This window comes from Phoca vitulina, unplaced genomic scaffold (assembly GCF_004348235.1).
Source record: "Phoca vitulina isolate PV1807 unplaced genomic scaffold, GSC_HSeal_1.0 scaffold2, whole genome shotgun sequence".
Taxonomy (NCBI): Eukaryota; Metazoa; Chordata; class Mammalia; order Carnivora; family Phocidae; genus Phoca; species Phoca vitulina.
The window spans coordinates 79,235,453-79,261,542 of record NW_022589705.1 but is presented as its reverse complement, the minus strand read 5'-3'; the positions used below and the strand labels follow the sequence as shown (position 1 = coordinate 79,261,542).

The window sequence follows — 26,090 nt, the reverse complement described above, 5'->3', positions numbered from 1 at the left end:
CTGACTGCCTGGTCTCCTGATGGTCCTCTGTGTTCTGCCTCTGTCTTCTCTGACTCCGCAAGCCTTCCAGAACATTCCCTGCACCCGTACCTGTTCTCCCTCCTAGCAGAGCAGGCTCAGGGGGCCCCAGGACAGCCCAGAGGACGGGGGTGTGTCACCTCCTCCTCCTGGACCCTCTCCTTGCATCCACATCACCCAGTGTCGCACCAGCTTTTCCAGCAACCACACCCCCGTTGGCTCAGGGGCAGCCTCCAGCTGGGCTTTTCCAGGAATCTCGGACAAGACGGTTGTCCCGCCCTCTCTACTTGTGCAGTGAATGTTTGACCCTAAACGCAGAACCTTTCCAAGTGTCTGATTGCCCTCCCTCTGCTGACTCACCCTGATCAGCTGCGTCCGGCAGTGTTCGCCGTCCCTCCGGCTTCTGTCTTCTGTGGAGCTGGGTGCTTCGTTTGTGTAGTTCTTCTTCCCCGTGAACCGAGAGGCCTGGGCAGGGAACAGAGCCCTGGGGCACACCACTGGAGACTGCCTTCTAGGCACAGCTTGACTGCTGTCCTCTGTCCACGGCCCTCTGTCTGTCCTCCCTGTGGTTGCTGGTGTCTGCCTGTCCCTCCCTCTCTCTGTCCCCTTCCCCATCTCCCTCCTTGTCATGGTCCCTTTACTGTCTCTCCTCCTCCCCCTCCTCCTCTTATCCTCCTGATTCCCTTGCCCCCTCCTCACCTCTTCTTCCCTCCTTCCCCCTCTACCTTTCTCTCTTTTGTTGATGGTCAAGGCCACAGTCACAGAGGCTTCTCCTCACCTGCCCCCAAGAGGGTCCTCGGCTCTGCCCTGGGCCATGGTGAGGGTGATGCCCAGAACTTGGTGGTTGGGGTCACCCAGTCTTCCCTTGCCCCAGACAGCTCTTGAACTAGGACAGACTGATTAGAATTTGCCTGTCTGGGAAGATCCCTTCCTTAGCCTCTTTATCTCCACCGATGGTCAAGGTTCCTGAGCCCTCTTAACCTGGAAGTCCTCTCTTGGGTCTACCCCACATCTTGCATGTTGTAGGGCCCATCAGGGTGAATGGCTATCTTATCTTGAGCCTTCCCTGTAATTGGGCCCCTGACTCCACTGCAGTCTCAAGACAGGTCCCAAGTCATTCCCTCTTTCCCTTTTGCTCAGCCCCTCGGTCATGGAGCTGTACCCCTGCTCTTCCTCCCACTTCCCTCCGAGTCCTCTGGAGTCACAAACTGCCATCCTCATCTGTAAAGCTGGGCTGGAAGCCTGGGCTGTGCAGGGCCCTTGTCTAGGGTCCTATGACCAGGCCTCTCAGGAGGGACTGGGCCTCTTGCTTTCTCCTTCCGCTGCTTCCTGTGACTTGGACTGGTGGGCCGTGGCAGGAATATGGGCCCTGTATGGATCTCTTTACATGTCTAATGTGGCCTATGGTGGGACCATCCTGGGGGTTCTGGGGATAGGAAGAAGCCAGTCGGAGTTCATTCCCTGCCCAGAGGAAGACTCCCGAGCACTGGCTGAGCAGCGGCCAGACTCTCTGCCATGAAGGAGGAGCATAGTGCACCCCCATTGTGGGAAAAAGGGGTTCTCAGGGCACATGTTTGGTGAGGATGGGGGAAAGGAGGATGGCTCTGGGGGCGTGCTGGGGCTGGAGCTGGGGTAGTCATCTTCCTAGTTTGGATGAGGTGATTGCTGTGACACCAAAATAGTCCCAGAGTGACTATCCTTCCCATTTCCTGAGCCCTCCAGGCCAGTGACAGGCGCCAGGTCCCAGCCTGAGGACGCTGGGCTTCATCCCTTGTTCTCAGCAGGGGTCCCCAGGACAGGGACTCTGCCTAGTCCCTTGTGGGGGAGGCAGCAGCTCTGGGTTTGCCAAGCAAAGGATAGAGGCAGAGCCTCTCGGTATTTAGAGACGCTTCTAGAATGCCCCCTGGCCTCAAGGCCCCCTGACTGTTGGGCCTCTCCATCCACCTCTGGGCATTGTCCTGCCCAGCTCAGCACCCATGTATGTCTCTTGTCAACCCCTCCCTGCAGGAAGCCGGTGAACATGACCAAGGCCACCGCCAATTACCGTCAGGAGAAGACCCACATGATGAGTGCCGTGGACCGGAGCTTCACGGACCAGAGCACCCTGCAGGAGGATGAGCGGCTGGGCCTCTCCTTCATGGACACCCACGGTTATAACCCCCGAGGTGAGTGCCTGGCCCTCCCGCCCTTCCCTGTGGCTCTGGGATTCCACACCTGAGCCAGGAGGACCGAGCCCCTCCGATGGGTTCTCTAACACCCCAAACCCAAAACGAAGCATCTGTTGTGCTCCTGCTGGGTACCAGCACTGGGTAATGCAGAGGAGACATGGGTATTCCGTCTGCACTGGGTGAGCTTTAGGAAAATGGAGGACTTAGACACAGACTCATAGGGGAGGCATGCGAGGTCACATGTTGATTGTGGGAAGTGTTCCAGGGACTTCGAGAAAGGAGGGACACTGCATGATCAGAGGGGACCAGAGCAGTCTTGAGCCTGCTGAGCACCTGCTGTGGGAGAGGCAGGGGACCAGTGGCTAAGAAGGATGGCTCTGGAGTCAGACAGACCTGGGTTTGCATCTCGCATCCCCTTAGCTGTGTGACCTGGGGCAAGCTGCTTAACCTCTCTGGATGTCTGCTTCCTCATGTACAAAATGAGGCCAGTGATCATCTCTGCTGGTAGGTCTACTGGAAGACTAGGTTGGCTATTATGTGTACATCATATAGTTAGTGCTGTGCCCAGCACGCAGGAAGAATACGGTGGATCAGCCGTATGTGCTTGGAGCTTGTCATAAATCATCTCCTCATGCATCTTTTTATTCTATTTAGTGTTGATTTGTACAAAAGAAAATAGGTAATGTTTCTGGAAGTCGTGCAGCGATAATATAACAAACACGGGTGAGCCACACTGGTGAATTAGGACACCGTCTGGGCGTCCCTCCCTAATAATATGCCCCGCACCCCTCTTACACATAAACACACACCCCCTCCCTGAAATTTGTGTCTATAATTTCCTTACCCTTTGGGGAGTAGTTTTACCATGTGTACATGTAGCCCCAAACAGCGCATTATGTAACTTTGCTCGTTTTTGAGCTTGATACAAATGCAATCACACTGTTTCTCAACTCAGCGTTGTGTTTCTCATATCTGCCCAGGTGGATGTTTCCCTGTAGTTTGTATAGTTTTCCATTCTATGAATGTATCGCAATTGATTTCTCCCTTCTGCCATCCAGCGACATCTGATTTGCTTCCAGTTTTCTGGGTATTACAAACGAGGCTGCTCTGAATGTTCTTAAATGGATCTCCAGATGCATCTGCATGGCAGATCTGAGACATAGAACAGCCGGATTGCAGAGCGTGTGCTTGCTCCCCTTTGGAAGACGGTGCCGAGCTGTGTCCCAGAGTGGCTTTGCCTGCGCTCACGGCCAGCAGCAGCGAGCGAGGGCTTCTGCTGCTCCACGGCAAGCTCAGAATTTGCCAGGCTTCTTCGCTTTTGCCAAACTAGTTTGTATAAAATGGTAATTCTCTATAGTCTTAATTTGCATTTCTCTGATTACTAATGAGGTTGAGCATATTTTCAAATCATTATTGGCCATTCATCGTTCTTCTTCCATGAAATGCCTGTTCATGCCTTTTACCTAATTTTCTATTAGGTTTTCTGTTGCTTTCTTAGTGGTTTTTAGGAGTTCTTTATATATTTAGGATGATAATCACTTTTCACTTATGAATTGCAAATATCTTCTCTCAATTTGTGGCTCATCTTCGCAGGTTATTTATAGTGTCTTTGGAGGAACAAGTTTTTATTTTAATTTAGTCAAGTTCATCAGTCTTTTCCTTTCTGATTTCTACTTTTTGTGTTTTTTTTCAAGAATGCTCGCTTCCTTTGCAGGGTCATAAAATATTTTTTACTTTTTTCTAAACCTTTTTATATTTTGCATTGCACATTTCAATCTTTACCCTTCTGTGATTGATTTTTGTGTGTTATAGGGATGAAGGATTTTCTTTTTTTATATTTTCTTTTATTTATTTTTCTGTAGTAACTCATGTCCCAGCTTCTGTTACAGTTTGTATTTTCACCACTGATTGTAAAGCCACCCTCATCAGGGATCATGCTTCCATATATTTGTGGATTGTTTTTTGGCTCATTGTTCTCTTTGATCGGCCACTTTGGTGATTCCTGTGTCTGTCGATACCTGATTGCCTCATTACTAGAGTTATATAAGTCTTGTATCTGGTACATCAAGTTCTCCCGGCTTTGCTCCTCATCAGGGATGTCTTGGCTATATTTTTCTTATTCTCTTTCTCATACATTTCATTATATTTATTTATTTAGAGAGGGATTGTGTGCAAGTGGGGTGAGGGAGGGGGTAGATGGACAGGAAAAGAGAGAATCTTTTTTTTAAGATTTTATTTATGTTTTTGAGAGAGAGGAAGAGAGAGAGAGTGAGTACGAGTGGGGTAAGGGGCAAAGGGAGAAGCAGGCTCCCCGCTGAGCAAGGAGCCTGATGCGGGGCTCGATCCCAGGACCCTGGGATCATGACCTGAGCCGAAGGCAGATGCTCAACCAACTGAGCCACCCAGGTGCCCCGGGAAAGAGAGAATCTTAATCTCCACGCTCAGCATGGAGCCTGATGTGGGGCTCGATCTCATAACCCTGAGAACTGAAATCAGGAGTTGGATGCTTAACTGACTGAGCCATCCAGGCGCCTGTCTCTCTCATACATTTCAGAATCATCTTTTCAAGTTACTTGTAAAACTTTGTTGGGTGGATTTGTATTAAATGTTTAGGTCAATTTGGGGAGAACTGACATCTTATGAAATTGTCTTTACATCCATGGAGGGGATATATCACTCTATGTATTTAGGTCTTGAGTGTCTTTCGGTAATTTTTCCATAAGACTTTGCACATCTTTTGTTAGATGGACCCTCAGGTCCCTTGTATTTTTGATTTCCATTGCAAATGGTACATTGTGTTGATGTGTGTGGTAAAATACCCGTAACGTAGAATTTACCATCTTAACTGTTGTTAAGTGTGCAGTTCGGGAGTATTAAAGACACGCATCATGTACGACCATCACCTTCAGCCAACCCCATAGCTCTGTTCCTCTTGTGAAACTGAAACTCTGTTCCCATGAAGCAGTAACCCCCCATTCCTGCCTCTTCCCGGCCCCTGGCAACTCCCATTCTACTTGCTGTGTCTGTGAATTTGACTAGTCTAATTATCTCATATACATGGAATCATAGAGCATTTGTCCTTTTGTGACTGGCTTGTGTCACTTAGCTGAATGTTTTCTAGCTTCTTTCATCTTCGAGCATCTTTCAGAATTTTCTTCCTTTTTAAGGCTGATGAATATTCCATGACATGTATGTACCACGTTTTGCTTATTCATTCATCCACCCGTGGACGCTTAGGTTGCTTCCATGTTTTAGTTATTGTGAAGAATGCTGCTATGAACATGGGTGTACACATACCTGTTTGAGACCTTGATTCAGTTCTTTGGGGTACATATCCAGAGGAATTGCTGCATCATATGGTAATTCTATTTTTAATTTTCTGAGCAACCACCATACTGTTTTCCATAGTGGCCGTACCGTCTGGCTTTCCCTCCAGCAGTGCATAGGGGCTCCACATCCTTGTAACACTGGTTATTTTCTGAGTTTTCTTTTTTTTTTTTTGATAGTAGCCATTCCAGGGGGTATGAGGTAGTATCTCACTGAAGTTTTGATCTACATTTCTCTAATGATGAATGATGTCACTTTGGGTGTGTGTGCTGTTTGTGTATCATCTTTGGAGAAATATCTATTCAAGCCCTTTGCCCATTTTTGAATTGGTTTTTTTGTGTTGTTTTTTTTTTTTTTGCTGTAGAGTTTTAGGAGTTCTCTCTGTACTCTAGATATTAATCCCTTATCAGATATATGATTTGCAAATATTTTTTCCTTTTCGGTGGATTGCCTTTTTACTCTGTGGATTGTGTCTTTTGGTGCACATAATTTAAAAAATTTTCATGAGGTCCGGTTTGTCTATTTTTTTCTCTTATTGTCTGTGCTTTTGGTGTCATAGCCAAGAAATCATTGTCAAATCCAATGTCATGAAGTTTTTGCCCTGTGTTTTCTTCTAAGAGTTTTTTTTTATCGTTTTAAAACAATTATTATTTTTTATAGAGACAGAGAGCACATGAATGGGGTGGAGGAGGGGCAGTGGGAGAGGGAGAGAGAGAATCTCAAGCAGGCTCCATACTCAGTGCAGAGACCGATATGGGGCTCGATCTCATGACCCTGAGATCATGACCTGAGCCAAAATCAAGAGTTGGATGGACACTCAACCAACTGAGCCACCCAGGTGGCCCTCTTCAAAGAGTTTTATAGTGTTAGGTCTTACATTGAGGTCTTTGATCTAGTTTTGAGTTAACTTCTGTATATGATGTGAGGTAAGGGTCCAATTCCATTTTTTTTTGCATGTGGATGTCCAGTTTCCCAACACAAATGGTACACTTTTAAAATATAACATTTCTAATTGTTGCTCATGTAGAGAAACATAGTTGATTTTTTATGTATATATATTGATCTTATATCCATAGTTCTTGATAACCTTACTTACTAATTTTCATTTATCTGTAGAATCTTTCAGGTTTTCTGAGTATGATCAAAAGATCTGTAAATATGGGGTGCCTGGGTGGCTCAGTCGTTAAGCATCTGCCTTCGGCTCAGGTCATGATCCCAGGGTCCTGGGATCGAGCCCCGCATTGGGCTCCCTGCTCCGCAGGAAGCCTGCTTCTCCTTCTCCCACTCCCCCTGCTTGTGTTCCCTCTCTCGCGCTCTCTCTCTCTCTGTCAAATAAATAAATAAAATCTTTAAAAAAAAAAAAAAGATCTGTAAATACAAACAATTCTGTTTCTTCTGTCTCACTTCCCTTCCTTTTTTTTCTTGTCTTTCTGAGTGGCACTGGCTGGGACCTCCAGCACTGGATTGGATGGAAGTGGTAATAGTAGGAATCCTTGTCTTGTTTTCTTGGATTTAAAAAGAATGCTTCTAACATTAAACGCTGAGAATGAAGTTTGCTACAGTTTTTGGTAGAAATGTTTTATCAGGTTAACAAAATTCTTTTCAGTTTTTAGTTTGCTAACAGGTTTTATTTATATGAGCATTAAACTTACCAAATGCTTTTTCTGCACTATTTTATATATATATATATATATATATATATATATATATATATATATGTATATATATATAGTTGTTAATGAGGGGAGTGACATTTTCAGATTTTCTAAAGTTAAAATAACCTTCAATGCTTGGGGTAAATTCAGCTTGGTCATGATGCATTATATTTTTTATGTCTTTTTGGATTCAGTATAGGTATAATATTGTTCGAGATTTCAAAGCTATATTCAAGAGTGGGATTGGCCCATGATTTTCTCTTTTTTGTACTATCCTTGTCTGGTTTTTGGTATCAAGATTCTGTTAGTCTTGTAAAATGCACTGAGGTCTCTTCTCTTTTTTCCTTATTATGAAAGATTGGAATAATTGACACCTTGAGAGTTTGGTGGAATTCACCTATAAAACAATCTCTCCTGTTATTTTCTTCATGGAAAAATTTTAAACTTTTAATTCAGTTTATTTAAAGGAGTAGAGGACTATTGAGACTTTCTATTTTTTTTTTCAAGCCACTTGTAGTTATTTGTCTAGGAATTTGTCCGTTTCATTTAGGTTTTAAAATTCACTGACATGCCCTTATTTATCATGTTGTCTTTGTGATCTCCCTCATTAAATTTTCACCCCCGCCCAGCATGGTAGCTATTATCAACTCATCTTACAAATGAGGAAGCAGAGAGAAAACAGAGAGGCTCAGAGAGGGGAAGTCACTTGTCAAACAGGCAGAAAGTGGCAGAGCCAGGATTTAAATGCAGGTCTTTCTGAGTTGCAAAGAGCTGCCTCCAGCGAGGCATGGGCAGGATTTGGACAGGCAGAGATGGGAAAGGAAGGGCATGCACGGGTGAGGGAGCACACGGAGAGGTATGATTGGGCAGAAAACTCCAGTGGTCGGCGGGGAGAGTGGGAGGTGGGGGCAGGGTGGGCGCCTGCCTTGCTGCCGAGTCCTCTGGAGAGCCCCAGAGAGGCAGGATGCGCGGGCTCCGCCCCCAGCCAGCTCGCTGACAGCTGGGGAGACCTGGCCTAGGGAAGTCAGCCTCAGGCTAATTGCCATGGGGATGGTGGAAGCAATTAGTGCTGTAGGAGTTTCGAGAAGGAGTGCCTTTGGGCAGAGGTGGTCAAGGTTTGGGCTGGGCTGGACAAGATGTGGCTGCTGGTGAGGAGTAACCATGGGCACGCCGCAGACTATGGCGGAGGTGTGGTCAGGAGACTGGGGCCGTGGGTCCGCCCCTTTTCTCTCTCCCCATGCCCTATGCCCCCAGCCTCCACTTCCTTCATTGCTTTCCAAACAGAGGCACCCAGATTTGGGTGGTGGGGAACAGAAAGCCAGGCTGCCTTGGCTGCATCCTCAGTCTTTTACAACGGGGACTTATCACGCTGAGCAAATGGTGGCAGGCTGGCCGTGAGGAAGGCGGCTGGGATGTTCCCAGCATGTGGGAATGGGCCCCCCGCTGTGTCTGAAATCCAGCCTGTGAAAACCCTCAATCCCTTCTGAGCCCTGTCCATCTGGAGCTCTTGACCTCTGTGGGTGCCAGTGGGTTCCGCCCGCCGAATGATTTGTCAAATAAGTGCTAGGTTCTTTTCCTCACCACACACTCTCCTTTATCAGGAAGAAAAAGACAGGGAAAGTAGGGTAGACAATAGGGCCCCAGAGTCAAATGGGCCTGGGTTTGAATCCTGGTGCTGCTGCTTAATGACTAAGTAACTCACCCCTTGTGGGCCTTGGTTTCCTCATTTGGATAGGGGATGACAGTAATGCTTACATCATAGGAATAGTCTAAGGATTAAGTGACCTAAGAATCATGCCAGGCATATGAAAGTACTTGATATATAAGATAGTATTAGCTATTATTACAAGCTATGTTTCTTTAAAGTTATTTCCTAATTGCACTAGGGAAGGAAAAGTCTGGAGTGCTCCTAGATCATATAACCGGGAGCCTGTCTTCGTCTGAGGTGGGTGGGAATCGGGGAAAGGGCCCATCTTTGAGGAGGGTCTGAAGATTTTCATTTTCAGATGGGGAAACTGAGGCCCAGAGAGGTCAAGTGACTTGACTCAGAATTTGAATTCGGGTCTCTCTGACTCCAGACCCAGTGTTTTTTTCCCCTGGGCCTCAGCCCTCCCTCCCAGAACCTCAGCTGTCTGGCAGTTACTTGTAGAAGATGTCCCACAATCACGATGGAGCTGGGGAGAGCCTGGAAGAATCCCCGGGTGGCAATCTTGAAGCTGAGGGCTGGCACTCACCTTCCTTCCTCTCTTCCTCCAAGCTGGTTCTTGGGGTGGGGGTGGGGTAGGGGGGAGAGTGTGTGTCTCACATCCCACAGGGGAATTCATGCACAAGGAGAGTAGAGACCTGTCTTCTCTGGGCTCAGGGAGTAGAAGAGCCTCTTGGCAATATCACTGCTCATCACCCTGTTGTCTTCTGGTGGTCTTTGTTTTGTTTTTTGTTTTTTTTAAGATTTTATTTACTTACTTGAGAGAGAGAGAGAGAAAGAGAGCGCTAGAGAGAGAGAGAGCATGGGGGGTAGCGGGGGAGGCAGAGGGAGAGGGAGAAGCAGAGTCCCCGCCAAGCAGGGAGCCTGACGCAGGGCTCAATCCCAGGACCTCAGGATCATGACCCGAGCCGAAGGCAGACACTTAACCAACTGAGCCACCCAGGCGCCCCTTCTGGTGGTCTTTGTATAACATCTTCTAACCCTCTTGGGCTCGGGCAGAAGCCCAAGATTTGGCTTTGGCTTCCCATCAGGACCCTGACCAGGTGGGATTTTTTGCTTGTCTTCAGCCATTGCAAGCTGATTCTGTGTGTACTTGTGAGGCTGCCTCAGGACTGACCCTTCAGGTCATCAGGGATGGGCTGTTGGACTCCCCACACCCTCCTTTGTCCCTTTCTCCACCTGGAGAGCCCTCCAGGGAGCTGTCGGCACGGCTTCCATGAAGAGCACTAGGACCTCTCTGTCTCCCAGTGTGTCGAATCAGCAGATATCCTTTGTCTTGAAATCTTTGCCCTTGTGTATTTATTGTAGATGCTCTTCAGAATTGTCGGGTCCTGAACCAGGATCCTGCAGTGGAGAAGGACCAGGCTGACCCTGTGGTCAGCCAACTGCCCTGGCTTTCTGGGACTAGTTATGTCCACAGCCCCATTTGCAGGTGCTCGCTATGTGCCGGGCACTGGCCTGGGTGCTTTATGTGCATTATCTTATTTAATATTTGTATCATCATATGGGAGAGTAACAGTTTTTGTCTTCACTTGACACATGAAGAGGGAGGTTTAGGGAGAGTAAGTAACATCCCCAGGGTCCCGTGCAGAGCTGGGATTTGATCTCAGGCCTGTCTGACTCCAGAGCCTGTGTCTTAATCACCACACTCATCCCTCTGTTCCCCTGAGGATGTTTCCCGAAACAAACAAAAAAGCTCTCCGTGTTGAGAGATGGTGGTGAAACATTGCTGTTTCTACTCATCTCTTGGAGATTGAAAATGCACACTAATTAGTAGGAAGCCCTGGGAGGTCTTATAGGGAAAAAACGTACTTCTTTTGGTTTCAACCAGAATTTCACAGATTCCTTTAAAACAGAGAACCCCTCCTCATCCTCCTTCTCTTCTCCTTTTTAATGGAGTAGCACTTAGTCATCTGCCGTGATCTGTGTTTTCTGGAATGCACTGTCGCAACCACTGCATAAGGCAAGTCTCTCTTTGGGCCTCAGTTTCTCCATCTGAGGAATTAAGGGCTTGGGGTATCTGACCACAGTGGTGTAACTGGCACGTGACTTGCCCTCCAGCTGCAAGTAACTAGAAAATCTGGAGCAAATGTGAAGGAATTGTCTTCAGACATTGGGTGAATGGTAGCTCAGGACTGATTCCCCAGAGGAGAGAAACAGATGAGGAGGGCTGCCTCATCACACTGCCTGTCTGCCTGGAGGCGGTTTTTAAACTGTGGCACAGGGAACCCAAGCAGGGTACAGAAATCCCCCTGATTTGAAGAGCCAGGGCTTGGAGTCTGGGGGAGTTGAGCAGCACAGGAGTCTGTCCTGATGTCGTGAATTCATTTTGTCTGTCAGCCATGAGTAGGAGTCAGAGGCCAGGTGCCGGAGAAGGTTCCCTAAGAAGGCTGATTCCGGCTAAGATCTGAAGGATGGATAGGAGTGCACCAGGCAAAAGCAGAAGGAGAAGGGTGTTGGAGGTGGTGGGAAGTGAGGGGGCTGGCACCTGGGCCCCACTGGGGGTTTCCCCACCTGCCCCTGCCAGGGCAGAGAATAGCCGTGAGAAGTGGGGAGGGCTGGCCTTGACTGAGCCCCTGCATCGTACCCAGGACGGGACGAGAGAAATGGGTGTTCAGTGTATGAGGGCGAGTGTCCAGAGGCGGGTGTGACTGAGTGGGGCACTTTGCCCTGTCCCAGGGCCTGATCTGGGGGACCAGGGTGGGATGTCCTTGGGGATGCTGACCAGAAGAGCGGGGAGCGGGTGGGCCTGGAGGGAGGGGATAGTTTTCCCTGTGTGTGTGTGTGTGTGTGTGTGTGTGTGTGTGTGACTGGGAACCTCTGACTTGTTCCCCAATTGGCTGAGGCTGCCGCACAGGCTGACAATGGAAATGCTTGTGCAGGAGAAATGCTGCTATTCAGGTGCCTCCCGTTAATCTGTGGAGGGGGTGGCGGCAGCAGCTAATTTCGGGATTTGCTTGTCTTTGAATGGGGGTAATTACTGGGAGTTGCCAATTGTTCCAGATTGTTCTCTGGAAGAGGGGGAGAAGGGGGGGCTCTCTTGGGCTCTGCTGAGCGCTGCCCCCTGCAGGCAGTGCGGTGAAGTCACAGAGGGGTGGTCCAGGCTGGGGAGCAACAGGATGGAGTCAGGGGACCCCAGGATCGCAGCAGGGCCAGAAGGGCTGGGCCGGAAGGGCCCCCCAGAGACCCCGTGACCCAACCTGCTCATGTTACAGATGGAAAAACAGATGCAGAAGGGAAGGGACTTGCCCAGGGGCGAACCGGGTGGGCCCAGCCAGGCTGCTTGGCCCCGGGGAACAACCTCCATGTTGGCCATGCACCCCTCCCCCACCCCGAGTCCGTCTGGGACGCCCAGGCTGGGGGGCCGTGTGCATCAGGAACCCCCTTTCCTCTCTCTGACTGCAGGAGACCAGCGCAGTGCCGGGGTCACTGAGGCCAGCAGCCTGCTGGGGGGCTCACCGCGGCGTCCCTGTGGCCGGAAGGGCTCCCCATATCACACGGGGCAACTGCATCCTGCGGTGCGTGTGGCCGACCTCCTGCAGCACATCAACCAGATGAAGACGGCCGAGGGCTATGGCTTCAAGCAGGAGTACGAGGTGCGGGGCCCCAGGCCAGCCAGGACCCCTCGCCAGGGCCTCGCCGGGCTCCTGCAGGCTGTGGACCCTGACCCTGGGCGACCCTCAGCCTCGCCCTGGATGGACCTTTGCTCTGACAGACCCTAACTCAACCTAATTTTTTTTTTTACCTTGACTCCAATCTCAGACTGACCTGGTTTCTCACACTCCTCCTGATCCTGACTTGAAATCTGATCTTGAGTCTTCTCTCAGTCTCCATCTAGACCCTGATCATGATCCTCATCCTCTCCCTAATACGACTCTGACCACCATGAGGGACCCTGACCTCTAACCTAACACCCAGGCTTGACTTGGACCCTGACTCTCATCCTAAATTCCATTGGAACTCTGATTCAAATCTCATCCTCCCTCCATCTGGACTCTGACACCACCTTATTCTAATCTTAATTTGACCTTCACTTTTACCTTCTTCCCAACTCAAACCTTGATTTACCCTAAACCTGACCCTCATTCTGAAGTGTCTGTGAACTCTGACTCGACCCCCCCCCCACCTGCCCCACTTTTCTCTCTTCCTTCCCCTCACACTGCTTGGTTTTGAACTTAGTCTCTTGCTGATAAAGGGGTATATGGTGACTTGATCTCAGGCTCCAAGTTGAACCCTGAATCTGGCCCTTATCTGTGGTCCCACTACCATCCTGTTAGGGGATGGGGTCTGATGAGGGGAGGGGTTTCCCTGCCCCACTGACTACCCCTTTACTTTTCCTTCTGGCAGAGCTTCTTTGAAGGCTGGGATGCCACAAAGAAGAAAGACAAGGTCAAGGGCAGCCGGCAAGAGCCTGCGCCTGCCTGTGAGTCCTGGGGAAAGGCCTGGGTCTGGGGCCATGGGTGGGAGGGAACTGGGTGGGGTTGGAGAATAGCCGGAGTGACCACTATTGAGGGCCTCCCACATGCCGAGCCATGTGCTGATTATTACACCTATTATTTTACTTACTTGTCTCAATAACCCAGTGATGTGGGACATATTATAACCCCCAGTTTACAGATAAGGAAACTGAGGCTTGGGAGGTTAAGCTCCCTGCTCAAGGTCACACAGCTGATACTCACCTGAGTAGCAAATGATCTTGGGCCTCCTTTGGTGCCGCAGCCCAGGTTCTAACCCCTGGCCTGTCCTGCCCCCTCTGGTGCTGAGAGCCTCCTGGTCAGCCCTGAGCCTCGAGGTTCCCTGGCTCTCCTGCCTGTGCCGTACCTCTGGCCTTCTGGAAGCTTCCCCTCATTGCCCTAGCTCTGCGCTCCCCAGTTCAGTCCCTGCCCACCCCATGGTCCCCTGCTTTGTGTTTCCAGATGATCGGCACCGAGTGAAACTGCCCCCGATGATGGGAGGCCCCGATGCCGACTACATTAACGCCAACTACATAGACGTGAGTGCCTCGCCTTCATCTCTGCGGGCCCAGCCCCGCCCGCTCCAGGCGCACTGCCCAGGCAGGCCAGCGACCTGGCAGGGAATACGTGGGGGTTCACAGCGCCCCCACCTCCTGCAGTCAGTGCCAGGGAGCTCAGAGGAGGGGAGGGCAGACGAAAGCCATCAGGAAAACTTCCTGCAGGGCGGACAGAGGAGGGGCTTCCGTGAAGCAGAAAGAAGGGGAGTGGGCAGACAGCTAGGCCTGGAGTTGAGGAAGGAGCCCCTCTCACTGAGGGACCGAGAGGCTTGGAGCTGGGATTCACATGACTCACAGGAAGGCTGCAGGCAGGCAGGGGCTGGACTTCGAAGGCCTCAGGTGGCAGGCCGAGGAGGTGGGGCTTTTCCCTAGGGGTCCTGGGGAGTTGCTGCAAGTGTTTGGACTGTGAGCAGAGCGGCACTTGAAGAATAACAACTCATGTTTATTGAGCAGGTACTGTGTGCCAAGCGCTGTGCTAAGCACTTTATATCAAAGATTTCATTTTATATAATCCCTGAAATAATGCTACAAGGTAGTTAGTATCGCGACCTCACTTTGCAGGTGAGGAGACAGACTCCAAGAGGTGGAGCTACTCGTCCGAGGTCACAGAGCTAGTGAGTGGGCAAAAAGGGACTCAGATCTCAGCCCGTCTGTGTCTCCCAAGCCTTTGCTGCTAACCACAAGGCTCTCCTGCCATGCGGTGCGGCAGCTGGGTCCGGATGGACCAGAGCAAGGGGCTAGGGACAGGGCAGGCAGCCAGGAGGCCCGGGCTCAGGTGTGAAGAGGTGATGAATCTGCTCCTCAGGTGTGGACAAGGGCAAGATGGGACAGGGCCCAGGGACCCAGGGCAGACTCCCCCACCCTGACAGCAAGCCAGGTTCGGGAGAGAATCATTTATTTGTTTATCAGATCTATCTCGAGCATCTACCATGTGCCAGGCATCATGCTGGGCAACAGAGATAGAGCAGTGAACATAGGCACCATCCCTGCTTTCCTTGAATGTACAGGTTCTAGTCGGGGAGACACATAAACGTATCTCCAAGTAAAGTCATTTCAGATGAGCTGGGAAAGCACAGGCCAGACACGAGGAATGATTTTCCCAGCGTCACACAGCAAGTTAGTGGTACGGCCAGGGTTAGCCGCGGTGGGCTGCATGGAGGCGGGGCTTGAGCCGGCTCTGGGTGGCTGGAGAGGAAAGGGTGGGAGTAGGGAGCAGCAGGAGTGAGGGAGGAGGAAGGTGTGTACCTGGGAGGTGGGATAGTCAGTGACGTGGGAGACCTCTCCTCTCCCTCTTCTTCACCTCCTGGGGGCCAGAAAATATGCTACCCCATATTTTCCAGAATTCCTTGCCTTCTCCCCCACCTCCCATGCTCTCCCTTGACTGGGGTACGGGCTGGGCCTGGCCTCTCAGACTCGGGCGACTTCAATGACAGGGGCCTCTTCTGGGTCTCCTCAGTGTCCCGGTTGGCTTCCCCATGGGCCCCCGGCAGGCTCATACCACTCCCCGCTCTCCGGCCCAGCCCTGCCCCCGTCTCTGCTCTGCCTCCCCTCCTCACATCGCCCATCCTGGCCACTCCTGTGCTCCGTCCACCTCCATCTGCCTCTGGCCTAATATCTGTCTCTTTTGCTTTGTACTGTTCCCTCACTGGCATCATTAAGATTCGGATAAACCGTGAAGTAAGTATCTCTCTCCCCGTCTCCTCCTCCTCCTCCTGCCTTCTCACCAGCTGTACCTCAGACTCTTTCATGGTCTCTGGCTGTCTTCCTCTCTCTGTCTCTGTCCTCCTTCCCCTCTACTCGTGCGCCCAATGCCAACTGTCCATTTCAGCGGCCTGGCCAGGGGCCGCCCGGGGCTGCAGATCCGACACTACCCCTATTGTAAACAATTCCATCCCCTCCTCCACTGCCCTGAGATGGGGCATCAGGGTTGGGATGCTTCCACAGGCCCCCTTCACTGGCCGCCACCTTCTGTCACCTTTGTGCCCCAGCTCCCCACGTCCAGTGAGTCCCACTAGCCGTACCTTCTGTGGGGCCCTGGGAGGGCTGGGAGGGGGGAAGCTGCTCTGTGGGTGCCCCATCGCTGCTGCTGGGGGGTCAGCGTCTTGAAGGAAGCGAGGATGGCCCCGCCAGTCCCCTTAAAACTAGTTTCTCTGGTGTTCAAGTCCCCTTGTGGTCAGTTTGCTTGAAACTCAACCCTAATTACTTTGCCCTCAATTTAGTCCTACTTTGAATGTTTTATTTTGGGGGAGCAGTTTGGGTATTCTATTTCTAAAAATTGTGCTATCCCTGGGCCTTCTAGGAATATTTTTAAAAAGTCCTATTCATTTAGTGATCCTTTAATTTGGTTTTTAATACACATTCGACCTTCAAACAGCATGAGTTTGAACTGCACTGGTCCCCTTTCTTGTGGATTTTTTAAAAATAAATTATTTTTTATTTTATTAAATTTATTTTATTTAATTTATTTATTTTTATGTTTATATTTTTATTTATATTTTATTTATAAATTATAAATGTATTTTCTCTTCCTTATGGTTTTATTAATATTTTGTTTCTCTAGCTCACTTTGTTATGAGAATACAGTATATAATACCATATAACATACAAAATATGTGTTACTTGACTGTTCATGTTCTCAGTAAGGCTTCCAGTCAACCAGGCTATTAGTAGTTAAGTTTTCGGGGAGCCAAAAGTTATGCGTGGATTTTCAACTTCCCCAGGAGGTCAGCGCCCCAAACCCCCATGTTGTTCAAGGGTGAACTGAATATTATTTTTATAATATCTGATGCCTGATGGATGGGATTGTTTGCTATTTTGTGGGTATCTTTCTATCTCCTTTAAAAAATACTTCTTGTTTTTTAAAGATTGCAAAAATACAGTTCATTATCAAACTTAAAGACAATGCAGAAATATACACATTTCTGTATATACGAAGTGAAAGGTCCCCACAGTCACAGCTGCTGGAGATGACCAGTTATCCCAAATGTGCTCCCAGACATCACCCCCCCCTTCTTATTGTGAGTGTGCTTCAACAGTTTGTAAAGTTCCCAAATTTAAATGGAGTAATGGGCCCATGAAATGGGTGGATATACTCAGTGGTGGCGCCCCCATGAGGAGGTGATGAATACAGGTACATTTCTTTATGTCAATCTCCATGTCAATCTCCATACAACGCACTTGGTTCCTTGTCAACACTCTTCAGTGGCCATAGAAGACTTGGCTTTAATGCATCGTCAAATGCCAGTTAACAAGAGTATCATTGGCTGGGCGCCTGGCTCTGTGCCAACACGTTAGGCACATCATTTCATCTTTCCCATACTCTGAGCAGTAGGGACCGACATTTGGCACGAGATGACCGAGCCTTAGGAAATTTCAGTGACTTGCTCATGGCTGCATGGAGCTGGGCCTCAAGCCCCACGTGAGCCCTTGACCCTCATACTAGACTCTGGTTCTCTCCCTGTGGGGGAGCACCAGGAGGCCCTGGGGTGCTTGTCCATGATGCAGGTGGTTGGTCCCCGAGCGCCACCCAGGCAGAGGCTCCAGGCAGGTGTAGGGATGTGCCCAGAACATGGCGATGCCTGGGCGGTGAGGACCAGTGCGCTCTCAGACGCTCTAAAGTGGGTGTGCTCAAGGTGATTGATCTGCTTGCCTTCCTTTCACACCTGATCATTTTACACTTTCCATTGTAGTGTTCTCTTATTGTGCAAGAATGCACCTATGCGTGAAGACATTAATATGCAGATTGGGAGGGTGATCTGTTGAAAACTCGTTTTGCTGTGGACTGTATTTGCTGACTAGCTTGGGTGCTGGCACTGGGCCAGGCACCGGAGAGACAGGGCTGGATGAATCCGAAGAGACGCTTGCTCTCATGTGGGATTCTCAGGCCAGCTGGTTCTAGGTGGGGTAGCCTGTTCCCCGCTTGACCAGTGCTGGAGGTGGGAGGGCTGCCCTGGCCTCGCCTTTGCTGGGCCTTCCCCTGGGACCCTATTTGCCCAGCAGCTCAGCTGAGGACCTGAGGCAGAGGCAGTGGCCGGGGGTTAGGCCAGCTCGGAGCAGTTCTGCCAGTGAGGGCCCAGTGCCTCTGGGACGCTCTTCACTGTTGGTAACTGGAACTGGGTTTTGGGCATGGTATGCAGGTACACAGCAGGATCTCTGAGCTGTGTGTGTCTCACTGTTACCCCCACATTGCAGAAGGGAGCAGAGGCTCGGGAGGCTGAGAGTCTGGCCACTCCAGTGTGTTTTGAGATCCAGCACTGGTCCCCCCAGGAGCTGGTTGGAAAGGCGCAGTCCTGGGCTCCATGCCAGACCTTCTGAGTCTGACTCTCCCTTTTAAAAAGATCCCTAGGAGCTGCGGGTGTACATTAAAGACCAAGGAGTGCCCTTTTATAACGTGGCCGGAGTCACTTAGCTGCTCTGTAGAGTTGCGATAGGAACCCACATCCACCTGACTCCCCAGCGCAGATTCTCTTTTTTTTTTTTTTTAAGATTTTATTTATTTGTGAGAGAGAGAATGAGAGAGAGAGAGCACATGAGAGGGAGGAGGGTCAGAGGGAGAAGCAGACTCCCTGCTGAGCAGGGAGCCTGATGTGGGACTCGATCCCGGGACTCCAGGATCATGACCCGAGCCGAAGGCAGTCGCTTAACCAACTGAGCCACCCAGGCGCCCCCCAGCGCAGATTCTTAACCCCTGGAGGAAACCACCCTCTGCCCAAGGAATTCTTGACAGCCATTCTTGACAGTTGGAATCTTCGGGGCTACTCTTTGAACTTGAAAGTAGTAGCAGTTATAATAGGTACCATTGACCAAGTGCCGACTCTGTGCTGGCCGTGGCGACAGACCCTTGACGGTATGTTACTTTGTTGACTCCTCACAGCAGCCCAAGGAGGTAAATACTGTAATCGTTCCCATTTTGTAGATGTGAAAATCGAGGCCTAGAGAAATGAAGGGCTCTGCCCGTGGGCTCATGGCTAGCGAGAGGTAGAGCTGGGACTTGAACCCTGGCAGTCTGACCGAGGCGCGGGGAGCTGGGTTGCGGGTGTGAACTTGATTGTTCTCTCTTGTGTCAGCGCTGCTGCACATTTACCCCTCCCGTGGTGCCCGTAGGGGTGCCCTGGGTGTCAGTGTGAGGGCAGGGTGGCAGGGCTGGCTGTGGCCCCGGGGTGGGAGTTGGGGCTGGCTGGGTCCTCTTTGCAGCCTGAGGGCTCTGCGGATGGAGGATGAAGTAGCTCTTGCCCTGTCTTTTGTGGGAGATCATGTAGGTAAAGTGCTTAGCACAGTATGTGATCATAATAGGGATCATAATTGAGATCATAATCTCAAAAATGATTATTATTTAAAAACCATTTTATCTGAGGGCCATGAGTAACCCATGTGTTCGCTTGCTTCCGACCTGAAGCCTTCATCTGAGCCCCTGGGTCCCCCAAGCTCTGGGTGACATGTAGTGGGGAGGGGGCACTGCCCCCCTGGTTGCCCCAAGGGGGCTGGGATGGCTGATGAGACCCAGCCTGGGGTCCAGGGACCCCCTGGTAACCTGGGCAGGATCACCGTGGACTTCATTTGTATCCACACAGCTGGGCCGTAAGGTGACTGTGGCTAATCCCCCCAGTTTATGGGTGGGGAGACCCTTTAGGCCCATATTGGAGTTATGTCCTCTGTGGGGTCACACAGCAAAGATGGGTTTGGACCCAAGACACTGGTGTCCCAGCTGCTCTTCTGTCCTTACTGGAGGACAGGTCCCCCCCTCCCCCGGTTAGGAGGTCCCAGGGAAGAGGGCAGGCAGCTGGCCCTGGGTGACTGTGCTGCACCTGGGAGAGGGGGGCAGAGGACGTGAGATCGGAGGGAGCGAGGGGCCGCTCCTGGGGTCTCACTGCAGCCTCTTTTCCCATTCCAGGGTTACCACAGGTCAAACCACTTCATAGCCGCTCAAGGTACCTGCACCTCTGCCTGCGCCCGTGCGCCGAGTGCCGTCTGCCCTGCTGCCTTCCCTCTGACCTGCTTGGCTCCCTGTCTGCCTCCCTGCTGTCTCTCTGCCCAAGTCCCACTGTCTGGCTGCGGCTTCTGGCCGCCAGCCTCTGCCCCTCTTTGTGTTCGTGTCTCCCCGATATGCTCAGTGCATCTGTAGTTCCCTTGGCCGTCTGTCTGTCTCTGAGGTGGTGCATGCAGAAGGGTAGGCAAGCTCAGTCCTGCCAAGTGTGTATGGTGCCTCTGGCTCTGGGGGCTGCCTGGGTCCCTCTGGCTGTCTTTGCCCCCAACCGTTCATTTGTCCATTCCTCTGGGAGACTTGGGCTGTAGACTGAGGATCTAGCCCTCCGGCTCTGCCTCCTGGGTTTCAGTCGGGATGATTGGGGTCTCCGGCCAGCCAGGCCCTCTCTGATCCTACCCACCCCTGGGGCCCCCCAGGCACGAGTTGGCATTGGGTGGGGTGTGCACGGGGTGAGCATGACGCCTTCACTGGGGCTCAGGAGCCTCCTGGCCTGGGGTGGGGGTGCTGGGCAGCAGGTGCGCTGGCCCTGGGTGGAGACCTTGCCTCAGGGATGAGCACCCTCTGCGCCCCAGGGCCGAAGCCCGAGATGGTCTACGACTTCTGGCGCATGGTGTGGCAGGAGCACTGTTCCAGCATTGTCATGATCACCAAGCTGGTGGAGGTGGGCAGGGTAAGCAGGGCCTTGGGTGAGGGGGTAAGGCGGGCCGGGGGAGGGGCAGCAAAGAGCCCACTGAGCCCGCCTGTGGGGACCCCAGGTGAAATGCTCACGGTACTGGCCGGAGGACTCGGACATGTACGGGGACATCAAGATCACGCTGGTGAAGACGGAGACTCTAGCTGAGTATGTCGTGCGCACCTTCGCCCTCGAGCGGGTGAGTCTCCTGTTACCTTGGTCCCTGCAGGGGTGCCTGAGGAGGCGGGGCAGAGTCCACCTCCCCACCTCCCAGGGCAGGAGCAGGAGCAGCGAGGAGGGCTCGGCTGTCCTCCCCAGCAGGGCAGGTGCTCCGTCACTGCAGGGAGCGCTGTGGGGGGACCGCACAGGGACCGCCTTGGCCGGCGACCCCAGGAGGACGTTGAGAGGGTAGAGTTGAAGGCAGCGGCTGGTGGTGCTGGTCCTGCTCGGCGCTGGGCATCGTGCGGAGCCTGTGTTGGTTAAGCCCCGGGAAGCGCCGGGATTAGGTGTTTCCGTTAGTCCCGTTGTACAAATAAAGAAAGTGAGGTGGAGGGGCGGCGCCACGCACGAGGCCACGTGGCCGGTGACTGGCCGAGTCCTCCTGTCTGTGATCCTCTATAAAAATCCTCAAAGGAGACAATTGCCCCCTCTAGGCTAAGACCAGAGAGTCACAGTGACGTGTCGGGTCGCACAGCCCCGTGCAGGCAGAGGCGGGGGGTCGGCGGGCGGCCCCGGCCCCACTCCTGTGTAGTGTCTGTCTCGTCTAACCTCGGACCCGCAGTCCCTCCTCTTTGGGCCCTGGTTTTCTTGCTGCTCCCATGAGTCAGTAATACCCACACCTTGGTTCACGATTGGGGTTAACTGATTGAGATCCAGCAGTGAGCAACCGGCAGGTGACTAAGGGGAGCCAGCAGTGACTCTGTCTCGCCAGAGAGGCTACTCTGCCCGGCACGAGGTCCGCCAGTTCCACTTCACCGCCTGGCCGGAGCACGGCGTCCCCTACCACGCCACAGGGCTGCTGGCCTTCATCCGGCGCGTGAAGGCCTCTACCCCGCCTGATGCTGGGCCCGTTGTCATCCACTGCAGGTGAGGCCTCGATCCCAAGGACGAGACGACTGGGCGTGGGGTTGGTTCTGGGTCCCTGAAGGAGAGGAGGCTTGGGTTCATCCTACTCACAGACAGAGGACAGGAGAGACTGACCCCCAAGGGCCCTTCAAACTGTGGCTCTGAGGTTGGCGCCCTGGTGTGCTGCCCGAGACCTGTGGAGGCCCTGGAGGCAGTGGGGGAGAGGGGTTGGCGAGGCATCAGGCAGGTTGGGTTCCATTTGCTTCCGTTCAGCCAGTGCCCATTGCACACCTACATGCTGGGCTTGGCCCAGGTGCTGGGAAGGACTTTGCTTTCTCTTCTCTGAATCCTGAGGGCTTTCCTCACTGCGGGGCCTTCATGCCCTGTGCAGCTCCTGAGCATCACTCCTTTCTCTTCCAAGTTCTGCCTTCGTTGGCTCCTGTGGCCCCCCCCACCCCCCGTTTGCTCTTCCTCTGCTCTGCTTCCTCTCCGGCTCCACAGCTTTCTCTTGCCTCTGAAGGGCCCTGTCCTGTTCCTGCCCCCACTGTCCTCCTGGGGAGCTTCCCCTCTGACCCTGGGGTCTCACCGACTCCCCCGGGCCCACAGGTCCTCGGCCTCTGTATCTGGTCCTGGCTCCTCTGCTTGGATTCCTCTCAGCTTCCCAAATGCCACGTGGCAGACCCCCTACCTCCCTCGCCCGCTCCCCTCACACCACTTCTCAGGTTTCTTTAGGCTTCTTTAAGATACTGTCTTTATTTTTTATTTTTTAATAGAGATTTTATTTATTTATTTGAGAGCGAGAGAGAGCATGAGCAGCAGAGGCAGAGGGAGAAGCAGGCTCCCCACTGAGCAGGGAGCCCGATGCGGGGCTCAATCCCAGGACCCCAGGATCGTGACCTGAGCCGAAGGCAGATGCACCACTGACTGAGCCACCCAGGCGTCCCTAAGATACTGTCTTTAAAATAAGATTTCATTGAGGTATAACATACTTAAAGCAAAGTGCACACAGAATAAGTATATATAGAACTTTAACCGTTTTCATAAATTAAACACACCTGTGAAATAACCAGCACTGTTCAGATCAAGAAATAGAACATTAACAGCATCCAGAAGCGCCCTTGAGCCCCCTTCCAGTCTGTACCCACCTCCTCACTCCCAGAGCAGCCTCCATCCTGACTTCTAAAGCGTGAATTCATTTTGTGTGTTATTGAACTTTGTATAAATGGAATCACACAGCGTGTGCTCTTTGGTGTGTGACTTCTTTCCCTCCACCTTATGTTCATAGGATTCATCCATATTATATCCTGTCCCGCTGGATGAGTAAACCACAATGTGTTTATCCATTCTGCTACTGATAGGTATTTGGGTTGTGTCATTTTGAGCTATTACGGTTAGAGCTGCTAAGAACGTTCTAAGGCATGTGTGTGGGCCAGAGTACGCATGTGAAGTTTCTGGGGGGTACGTACGTAGGGGTGGAAGTTCTGCCAGGCAAACATTCAGCTTTGGTAGAGCCTGCCAGTCCTCCAAAGTGGTCGTACTGATTTCAGCCGCCGGCAGGGGCGGGTAGGAGACCCGCTACTACGCATTCTTGCCAGTGCTTTGACACCACCATTTTCAAGCTTGAAATCTTGGAGTCATCTTTGTCCTCTCTCTGCCCCCTGACTCTGCTCACCCTGGGGCTGAGCCTGAGCATCCCAGAGATGGGTCCGACACAGCCCAGCTCTGGATGAGCTCCCAGTCCGGTCGGGGAGACAGCTACATGTGGCAGGAAGAGTGTTTGACAAGAGCCTGCCGGATTCCTCTGGGAGCTCAGAAGAATGACATCTGCTGGGAGGGTTGGGGAGGCTCCCCTGAGTGTGTGAGCAGGTATGAGTGTGTGGGGCTTTGAAGGCTGTGTGGATTTGGGGCTACCCAGGAGGCAAGAACATTCTTAGTTTAAGCTCTGGGCATCACCTTTGTCCTCTGCCCATCTCAGTTGCTACCCTTGCCCTCCTCTTCTTCCCAAGGCCCGTCCCCAGCTCGGTCTTGCATCACATTTCCACAGCTCCTGCTGCAGACTTCTCCCCGGCTCCTCCTCGCCACTGGGGTGGGGTATCTCTCTGTCCCCCAGCCCGTGTGGTGTAGACATGGCCAGGCACCCCAGGCCCCCTCTTCCCTTCTTCTTGGCCCCGGGCTCCCTCCCCAGGCTCTGACGGGGCCCTTGGCTGCTCTCTCCCCAGCGCGGGCACTGGCCGCACAGGCTGCTACATTGTTCTGGATGTGATGCTGGACATGGCGGAGTGTGAGGGCGTCGTGGACATTTACAACTGCGTGAAGACCCTCTGCTCCCGGCGCATCAACATGATCCAGACAGAGGTAGGGGACGCAGCCCTCCCTCCCTGCCCGCTCTGGGACTTGGGTCCCTCATGGAGGAACTCAAAGCTGGCGGAGTGTGTCAGAGGGGTGTCAGAGGATCTTAGAGCTGAGATCCCTGAGCTTGGCCTGCCAACCTCTGAGGGTCTTCCCAAAGTCAGCTCCACTGTGTTCAGTTGGGTGAGGTCAAACAGCCAAGGGGCCAAGGTCATAGGTTTTGCAGGTAAGATCTACTGGTGTTTGTATCCTCATTAGATGTGTGACCCTGGGCTCTCCCTTCACCTTCAGAGCTTCTTACAGGGTATTAGAGGGATGAAACATGAGGTAAGTGAACATATCTGTGAAGGTTGTTTCAGGTAGGGTTGGTCCAACCTGTACTAATACCTAGTTGGACTCTAGCATCCCTGCCTCAACTTTGGGCTTGCTTCCTGCTGCCATCTCCCCCAAATCTCTAGGTTCTAGTCCCCTCCTGGTTCCTCATATTCTCTCCTCCTATTCCAGGAGCAGTACATCTTCATTCACGATGCAATCCTGGAGGCCTGCCTGTGTGGGGAAACCACCATCCCTGTCAGCGAGTTCAAGGCCACCTACAAGGAGATGATCCGCATTGATCCTCAGAGTAATTCCTCCCAGCTGCGGGAAGAGTTCCAGGTGGGGCAGGAGTGTGTGTGTCTAGGTGTGTGTGTGTGGTTTGTGAGTGTGTGTGTGTGTGTGTGTTTGTGTGTGTGTATTGGGAATTCCTCAGTGCTATAGGAGGGACAGTAGGGCTACTGGGGAGGACTTGGAGACAGTGGAGGAGGTGGTCCCTCCAAGTGGCTGAGAGCCTATGCTTTGAATCAAGGGAGCCCAGGTTCAAGTTCTGGCTCAGTGAAGAGCTGTGAGTAGCCTTGAGCACTCACATCACCTCCCCAAGCTTTGGTTTTTCTTACCCAGGAAAGAAAGTCAATATTGCCCTTATAGTGTTTGTATTCATCAGGATTCTTTTGGTCGCAAGTGACAAAAATCCAGCTCAATGACTCTTGAAACTGAAAAGTCCAAGGATGGTGCAGCTTCAGTTATGGCTGGATCCAGGGGCTTAAATGATGATGCCAGGACGTAGTCTCTGTCTATTTTTGGTTCTGCTGTCCTCTGTTTTCTGCTTCTTTCTCAGACCCATACCCTGGTCCCCAACAGTGCCAGGCTCATGTCATCCCTACTGTCAGGAGACTGGAAAAATGATTCCCTACAGTCCCAGTGGAAGTCCTAGACCAGATTCTCCTGTGCCATCCCTCAGCCAGTCCCTGGGCCAGAGAGTAGGAACACATGGACTGGCCCAGGCCTGGTTCTGAGGTTGGAGCCACTGTCCGCATGTCAAATGACAGAGATGGGGGAAGGCCGGTTCTCCTGAGAAGTCCCAGAGTGGTCCGTGGGCAGGCAGAGGCCCCAGATGTCCTCTACACTCCAGGTTCCTGCCAGGGTTCAGCGGGCTGGCCCCTTCTAGACGCCTGACCCTGGAGAACCTGCACAGATGGTATCATAGGAAATGCCACCTCTGCTTCTTGGAGCCCTGCTGGGGATCATGAGAGACTGGGGTTCACTGTTAGGGATCCTCAAGGACAAGAGAAAGAAGCGGAGACCCCGTGGATCAGGCCGTAGGAGGCATGAGGTGGAGGAGATAACCCAGAGTCCCAGGCTTGCTGTGTGACAGGTGCCCTGGACTTGTGTTCTCTTCCGACAGGGCTGACCGCCTCCGCCAGGTCCCCGCAGGCCGCTTTGTGGAAGATGTGGGGCTTCAGGGCTTGTCTGCCTGAAAGCACCTGATCCTCACTGTGCCTTTTGTGTAGGGAGCCTTGCATCTGCCAGGTGCAGTGCTCGGACCTTGGCAGTATCTCGCTTAAGCCTCCCAATAGCCCCTTGAGGCAGGCGTATTATTATCCCACCTTCCAGTTGAGAACAATAATGCTGAGAGATACAGTAGCTTGTCTAAGGTTACACAGGGAGCGAGGAGGCAGACTCGATCTCCAGAGCTCTGTTCAGAGCCTGTGTGGTCTGGAGACCGGGAGCCAGCCTGGGGTCCCTGTCCTCGCCCCCTTCTCTCTGGACCTCAGTTCTCCACCCATGAAATGGGGTTGACAGCCCAGCTCAGTGTCCTTC

At 52.1% G+C, this 26,090-nt stretch overlaps 1 protein-coding gene across 9 annotated transcripts in view; it reads left to right on the top strand.

Moving 5' to 3' along the window:
- PTPRU (protein tyrosine phosphatase receptor type U) overlaps positions 1-26,090 on the top strand; it is a 77,665-nt gene that overhangs the window by 44,725 nt on the left and 6,850 nt on the right. For 2 of the 9 annotated variants that reach the window (XM_032389556.1, XM_032389522.1), the window contains 11 exons: positions 2,026-2,183; positions 12,279-12,469; positions 13,221-13,296; positions 13,790-13,866; positions 15,544-15,561; positions 19,775-19,811; positions 20,380-20,537; positions 20,623-20,739; positions 21,472-21,626; positions 23,825-23,960; positions 24,459-24,608. In XM_032389556.1, the coding sequence (XP_032245447.1) occupies positions 2,026-2,183; positions 12,279-12,469; positions 13,221-13,296; positions 13,790-13,866; positions 15,544-15,561; positions 19,775-19,811; positions 20,380-20,537; positions 20,623-20,739; positions 21,472-21,626; positions 23,825-23,960; positions 24,459-24,608 (1,273 nt within the window). The remainder of the gene's footprint in view (positions 1-2,025; positions 2,184-12,278; positions 12,470-13,220; positions 13,297-13,789; positions 13,867-15,543; positions 15,562-19,774; positions 19,812-20,379; positions 20,538-20,622; positions 20,740-21,471; positions 21,627-23,824; positions 23,961-24,458; positions 24,609-26,090) is intronic. The other 7 variants (XM_032389585.1, XM_032389566.1, XM_032389588.1 and 4 more) reach the window with 5 other exon arrangements.